The following is a 7,749-nucleotide window of genomic DNA, read 5'->3' on the forward strand; positions in this document are numbered from 1 at the left end:
GCTGCAAATGTGGGCCACACAATTTCTTACCAGACTGTGTTGGCTCTCCATCAGGAAACCAAAGGGAAGTACAGCCATCATGTCGGAGGGGTGAGTCCTCTCCCGCCACACACACACACACACACACACACACACACACACACACACACACACACAGGCACCTTTCACTTCCCCATCTGAAATTAGAATGTCCTTGTTATTGACCATCGGTGGAAACTAAATGTTTTGCTCTATCTTTCTCTCTCTCTCTCTCTCTCTCTCTCTCTCTCTCTCTCTCTCTCTCTCTCTCTCTCTCTCTCTTGTTTGTTTGTTTGTTTTTATGTGTTTGTTTGTTTGTTGGGTTGGTGACTTTCAATTTTGGGACACAGACCTGTAAGAAAACACTTTGTTGCTCTGCAGTTAATTTGGCATGCTCTATTTTTTCTGTGTAGTTTTTTTCAAAATGCATGCTTTTCTATTGTTTCAACCATGGGGGTGAAATGATGTTACTAATAGGCCTAATTATATAAGGCCTATGGTTAACTGTGTGTGTGTGTGTGTGTGTGTGTGTGTGTGTGTGTGTGTGTGTGTGTGTGTGTGTGTGTGTGTGTGTGTGTGTGTCAAATTAGGTTTTACTACCAAACATGCAGCCTGAATCCTTTGCCTAATCCCATTAGGCCCTTTATTGGGTGAATTAGTGTTTTCACACACACTGCTGTGAGTTTGTATTATAACATAAAATGTATTGAACGCTAACAACTTACATGTGTTTCTGAATAATTGAATTACATTGAAGCATTTAGAAAATGAACTAATGTTTCATTCATTGCCTGAAATTGTGAAAAGTGTTGAATGTCTATTAAACCGACAATGTTATTTGAATGTCGAAAATATTAAAGAGTTAGTGAATCACAAAACCTTTTTTGTTTGTTTTAAACATAATACATCTTAAATGATTGTCCCCTTAGTAATCTATGCCATTTTATCATTGTTACTCAAATAAAACTGTAATTTAAGGAAAACGTGAGTAAAGTTTGTGCGACTCCTCGCCAAACTGTCTGTGAACGTTCCACTCTGCTCCAAATGCTGACAGGGTCCTTTTTGTAACGTCAAAGTGCCTTTTCCGAGTCATTTTGACGGCGCGACCAAGGGACTCTGGCAGTGAGGTGTCTGTGTAGGAGTCCAAGAGGGGGATAATCTTTTGGGAGCTTTTAGTATAACACCACAGCAGGTGGCACATATCACACACAACATCTCTCATTATAGCGCTCATACACAACAACGGTACTAAAAATGTATCACCATGTTGGCTTGAGTCACAACCATAGGATAGCATTTGCCCATCTCCCGCCCTTACCAAAACCATTTTTCTTTTTAAAATCTCTATGTATTTTAATTGGAGCTGACATAGGGGGTTCACTTACTCTTCAAGGATGTTCTAGATTTTACCCTTATGAAACCTTTGAAACCTTTTACCCTTTGAAACTGAAGTTGAATGTCGACAAAATCTATATGATTGTAAATCAAAGACATTATTTTATTGTGTATCAAGCTAGCCTTATGTGTGTGCACCTCTTGTAGTTGTGTGAAAGTATGTGTAAATGTGCAGATGTATTGCCTGTCTTTCAGAAAAAATCAAAATACTCTGCAACAAGAAGACTTCTATTGAAGGTAACATTAAAGCATTTGGCAGGTTTGCTAAGACCCCAGGTTAATAAGGTTTCGTTTTAAATCAGCCATGACTTTTTCCAAATCAGCCCTTCTTGCCGTGTACTCTCATTCCGTATCGAGCAGCTTCTATATATTTTTCGGTAGTGCTACAAATATAAACCAAAACTTTGCATGACACCATTTATTTATTTTTTTAGCAAGCAGGATGTATTGTTTGCCAGCTCCGCCACTGATGTTTGTATAGATAATCAATGGATATTCGTTCATTCATTGTATTAAGGTGTGGTTATTCAACAGGGCAAGCTATTGAGGAAGGCCGAGGCATTGCTGATTGTTGAGCAGACAACCAAGGCTGCTGAGAGAGAGGCCAAGATCAATGAGAACTGTCCGGCCCTCAAACTGTCCGGTCTCTCCGTTGAGGACCTACAGGTAGCTTGCTCTCCTTACTTTAACCTTTTTGATTCAGCATGAGACTGGGGAATGTATCAATATTGTAGCTGGCACAACAAAAAGATTATGTTGTTTTTTTGGGGGGGTTTTATTTACGTTTTGTTTTGTCGCTGATACAGACTTTGAAACAACACCTTTAGGTGCTAGTTTATAGATTTCTATTTATAGATTCCCAGAAAATAAAGCACTCTGGATGATGTACAGGCAACATGAAAGATGTAGGGCCATTTATCGCCGATATTTATAGTGAGACAATTGTTACTTTCTGTTACTTTGTGTTAATATTAGGAACAAGCAACTTTTATTAAATGCAATTCATTTAGATTTTTCCTCCAAGTAAACATATATTTTCCCAAACGTCCCTCTCTATGAAGACGTGAGTTTGAAAAGGCTTCCTGACAGCTCTCTTGCCGCTAGCTCTGCGGAAGTTCAAAGCCAGGCTTTTAGCCTACATCTCGTCTGATGATGCATCACCTCTGACTGCGCTCTTATTCTGCTCTCTGTTTCCTTCCACGTTCCATCTCACAATAAGATGGAGCGTTCCGGGTTTTCCCTTACCCCTTTTGTTTTTTACACGCCAGGCACTCCTGAAGACCATGCATAAAAAGATTGACGTCCTTGATGAAGACCGATACGACCACGAGGTGAAGGTTGCCAAGAATGAGAACGAGGTTTGTGTCTTTGTAATGGAAATGAACACAAGTTGTCAGAATGTTGATGGAGCGCCAGCTCGCCATCTCCCCTCGGCGAGTGCTGAGCCTTTGAAGATCAAAAAAACGAACACTCCAGTCTTAATCCGCCTTCCATTAAGGATTACATTTATTTACCTCTTATATTATATATTTAATTCTTATATCCTGCATCAGAAATCAATGGGAGTTGCAGAGATTCAGGTTAACGCCGCCTGTTAAACCAGAGCATATACTGTATGCCCTGACAGGCTGCATTAACCTGATCTCTGCAGCTCTCATTGATTTCTGATAAGGGATACGTAATTGTATCAGCGCACGCTATGGGGAGATGAGCCTCGATCCTAAAGCCTGACATCTAAGATCTGTCGAATGAAGAACCACCATGATGCTACCATGCTGAGGACCTGTATACTGATGCTGATAACCCCCCCCCACACACACACACACACACACACGCACACATGCACACACACATGCCCACACACATGCACACACACATGCATGCACACACGCACACACACACACACCCACACATGCACACACACATGCACGCACACACGCACACACACATGCACGCACACATGCATACACACACACACACACACACACGCACACGCACACACTAACATACATGCACACACACATGCACGCACACACGCACGCACACATGCACACACACATGCATACACACACACACACACACACACGCGCGCGCACACTAACACACATGCACACACTCACACACGCACACACACACAGATCCAGGTCCTGACCCATAAGGTGCGGGAGCTGAAGGGAACGAAGAGGCCCAACCTGAAGCGCGTGAAGAAGACCGGAGACCTGGTGCTGACCGGGGCCAAGCTGCCCGCCAAGTCGGACTTCAAGGTGGCCCTGAAGACGGTGAAGAAGGACGAGGAGAAGGTGGGTCTCCTGCTCCAACACCCCCTACCCCTGTATATGTCGTATAGATACCCCTTACCCCTGTATATGTCCTGTGGATACTCCCTACCCCTGTATATGTCGTATAGATACCCCTTACCCCTGTATATATTGTATAGATACCCCCTACCCCTGTATATGTTGTATAGATACCCCTTACCCCTGTATATATTGTATAGATACCCCCTACCCCTGTATATGTCGTATAGATACCCCTTACCCCTGTATATATCGTGTGGATACTCCCTACCCCTGTATATATTGTATAGATACTTTCTACCACTTTATATGTCATATGGATACTCCCTACCACTTTATATGTCATATGGATACTCCCTACCACTTTATATGTCATATGGATACTCCCTACCACTTTATATATTGTATAGATACCCCCTACCCCTGTATATATTGTATAGGTACTCTCTACCTCTGTATATATTGTATAGATACCCCTACCCCTGTATATATTGTATAGGTACTCTCTACCCCTGTATATATTGTATAGATACCCCCTACCCCTGTATACATCACATTGATACGTGGATGGATGTTTCGCTGCGTGTGGTTCACATTCTCCTGCTCTACCCCTCAGTGTCACCCTGCGTGGGCTCCTGATGTCCTTCGTTCAGATGCATTCCGTTATGGACTTACTTACTTTTTATTTCACGGAGCGATGCTTTTTATTTGAAAGCAATTGCTTTGATTCATCGCGGTATTTGTGAAATCATTTCTTCTAACCTCTGTGACTGCAGATTGCTCAGTGGCATTCATGTAACCATTTCCCCTCTCTCTCTCTCTCTCTCTCTCTCTCTCTCTCTCTCTCTATCTATCTATCTATCTCTCACTACTTCTCACTCTGCTTCACTCTTGCTCTTTTCTTCTGTCTCCAATACCCTCTGTCTCTCTCTCTCTCTCCCTTTTCTTTTGTCTTCCATATTCTCTCACTCTCTCTCTCTCTCTCCCTTTTCTTCTGTCTCCCTCTCTCTCGTCTTGCAGAAGGAGGAGGTGACTGACTGGCGTAAGAACGTGGAGGCCATGTCTGGCATGGATGGAAGGAAGAAGATGTTTACTACTCAGTAGGGAGAGATAAACCAATGTTCACTGGCGAGAAACTCCCTCACATTAATTTCCATAGTTCAGACGTTGTCTACATTTTGCGCTGTAATTACTAGATGAGGCTGCCATATGAAGATATGAAGAGATTGGAATAACCATTTTTCTTTTTGTAAAGTGGAATGTGTAACATTTAATTTAAACGCTTTATACTGTAAAAAAATATATAGAATAAATAATAGAATACAATAAAGGATATATTCATACTGAATTGAACTTGACGTACACATGTTTATCCACCTAAAGACTAAATGAGGGAGGGGGCGGGGGTATTCTGTGCATTGCGGTGATCGTCCTTCTATACCTTTTGAACTGTGGGGGGCAGTATAGGTCAGGAGGCAGACGTACAACAACCCAGAGCACTTGACAAAGTGTGACCTCTCTAGCGTTATCTCCACCAGGGGGGGTTTCCCAAACATGCCAAAACATCAACGTCAACTTCTGTAAAAGTGAAGTTGAGGCATAAATACAGTTATTTCTTGTCACCCACTTAATCTGGCCCAAGGTCATGAGGTAGGGGTGTGTGTGTGTGTGTGTGTGTGTGTGTGTGTGTGTGTGTGTGTGTGTGTGTGTGTGTGTGTGTGTGTGTGTGTGTGAGATGGGGGGTAGAGGGTGCGCCTGTCAACAGACAACCCCCCTCCCTGATTCGATTCCAAATATAAATCCAACTTTATTTAATCATACTTCAAATTGACATTGTGCAGCGTGCCCGGCTGTTCTTTGTGTGGTGTGACTTTCAAATTAAAAGTTTGTCATGACAACTGCAATTATTGTCTCGCCTATCACGCTCAGCCTTTCTCTCTGCGTATTGTATAAAGAACAGACGGCCTTCTCTTCGCTGATTGGACACAGATGGGGGGATTGGGAGGAGGGATCCGTGGTAGAATCAAACATCCCCCACACAGTGTCAGAAAGCTGCCCCACATATGACTCTTCACCAGGAATAGGAATCAAAAGAAGGCATTGTCAGTAGCCATGCGACGTGTCAGCGCAGCTTAGGACTGACACAAGCAAGAGGCAGGCCTCCATTTTGAACCCACCATTTTGGAGGGATCTGTTTTGGCAGTTAAGGCCCGAATTTTCGCTGAAAGAGGACTGTGATAGGGTTCTCTTTGGAAGACGTATAATTCAAAATGTTTTTATTAGTTTTGAAAGGCTCTCGTGTGATGTCCGCTCAATGTGTTATCAGCAACAATCGAATGCTACAGCTCTTTGTAGTGGTTGCTAGGGTGGGGTTCAGACAGCTGAGTTTACTTAAATGAATTAAATGAATTAATTAAATGAATTCAATGTAATGGGAAGTGGCCCTCACTTAATAACTCCCCCATAACTCCTACAACCCCGCCCTATCTCCCTGCCTTCTCCTTACAGCCTGGCTAATGTTCTACACGCACATGCTAGTTTCATACAGTTTGTTACTGTTTCAGGCCCTGTGTACCGGGATGTAGAATAGTGCTGCAACACCACTCCCCAGCTCCAGCACCCCTTTGAAAAGGCTCCAAGCCCAATGCCATCCTTCCCTAAACCACTTCTATAAACGGCCGCAACAAACGGACCCTGCACATTTCTGCCCTTACTGACTTGAATACTTTGTGAGAGAACAGAGAAATTACAAGGCAATTATAGAACTGCAGGGGTCCATTTAAGGGCATTGGCGACGGTGGATATGGGGGGGGGGGTTTGAGAGACAAAATGTAAACCACCATTTTCAGGTTATCATATAAGAGAACGCCCCCTGTAGGCAATTAGTCATGATGCAGGCGTGTGAAGGCTTAGTGTTTTCCTTGTACGCATTGTTTACAGAACACTTTGTAGAATAACTTTATGGTGACTTTGTGTAAATGTATGTAGTTGTCAGCGACCCAGAACAACATCGTATGGTACCAATTTATCGTGGCTACAGCTAAAGCGTCCCTTGGGCATTCTTGTATTATTTTTGTTGTATGTTTGCACTTTATGTGAACGACCTTGACTTTGTGGTTAACATATAAAAAGTAAACCCATTAACACAAAGAATAAACACAATGGCTGGGCTGGAAGTACATGTGATACAGAGAAGTCCTACCGACACAAAATTAACCCTACACTGACAGCACAATGACATCATAGCCCTTTGTGACAGAGGATAGCTGCAGCAGGTCATTTCACAGATTATGCCCATCAAAGGTGTATTATTTTTAAGTTGTTACACAGTTTAAACGTGACAAAAAAAACAAAGTTTTATGCTCCTATAGTCAAATATAAATAATAATAATAATCGAAATAATTTCAATTTGTAGAAAAAGAAACATGGCTCATGTTTTAGTTTGACCTCTCTGCAAAATGTAGAAACAAATTAGAACAAGGCAAGAGGAGGTTATGAAATGAACATAAAACACTCTTTTTCAAAAACTTCACAATTTCAATCAGATTTTTCTACAAAGTGTCATGTTCACCTGCTGGGATTTTAACTTCTGCCTTGAGTCAACAAACACACCACCAGTGTTTGCTTTGCTAAGAGTCCTAGCAGGAATGAGGGCATCCCTCAGGGAACCGTCCTGGTGCCCCTGGACATGTCAAAAAGAGGCCAATTCGGAGCCAGGTGCGCTACAACTCGCCGTTTAATCGCTCTCCGGGCCTCTGGTAGGTTACACGACATGTAACCGATCATAATAAATCATTTCACATCAGGGAAACGATCCATGCGAAGGGGGTCAGAGGGAGTAGGGCAGTGAAAAGTTCTGAACCCCAAGTTTATCACACACACAGGCACACACACACACACACACACACACACACACACACACACACACACACACACACACACCGTTGAAAGAAAAGATGTGGCTCGGATTTCATCAGCGAAACGGCGTAAACGGTGATTCACACACGTACATGGTGTAGTGTTACGTTGAACATTCAT

The 7,749-nt window shown here is 42.7% G+C and overlaps 1 protein-coding gene across 1 annotated transcript; it reads left to right on the forward strand.

The window, feature by feature from the left end:
• Nucleotides 1-1,488: 1,488 nt before the first annotated feature.
• LOC311374604 (troponin I, slow skeletal muscle-like) lies at nucleotides 1,489-5,058 on the forward strand. The gene is made up of 5 exons (XM_084490411.1): nucleotides 1,489-1,650; nucleotides 1,948-2,079; nucleotides 2,682-2,771; nucleotides 3,552-3,713; nucleotides 4,731-5,058. Exons 1-5 carry the CDS (start codon nucleotides 1,573-1,575, stop codon nucleotides 4,812-4,814), a joined length of 546 nt encoding a protein of 181 aa, XP_084346537.1. The 5' UTR covers nucleotides 1,489-1,572; the 3' UTR covers nucleotides 4,815-5,058.
• The last annotated feature ends 2,691 nt before the right edge of the window (nucleotides 5,059-7,749 follow it).

The sequence above is a fragment of the Micromesistius poutassou genome (assembly GCF_964030765.1).
Source record: "Micromesistius poutassou genome assembly, contig: SCAFFOLD_6706, whole genome shotgun sequence".
Taxonomy (NCBI): Eukaryota; Metazoa; Chordata; class Actinopteri; order Gadiformes; family Gadidae; genus Micromesistius; species Micromesistius poutassou.

Excerpts from the sequence above, each read along its gene's own strand:
- LOC311374604 (XM_084490411.1), top strand. The coding sequence starts at position 1,573 with ATGTGTAAATGTGCAGATGTATTGCCTGTCTTTCAGAAAAAATCAAAA. Across the intron at positions 2,772-3,551 it reads TTGCCAAGAATGAGAACGAG|ATCCAGGTCCTGACCCATAA; the intron begins GTTTGTGTCTTT and ends ACACACACACAG. Across the intron at positions 3,714-4,730 it reads TGAAGAAGGACGAGGAGAAG|AAGGAGGAGGTGACTGACTG; the intron begins GTGGGTCTCCTG and ends CTCGTCTTGCAG.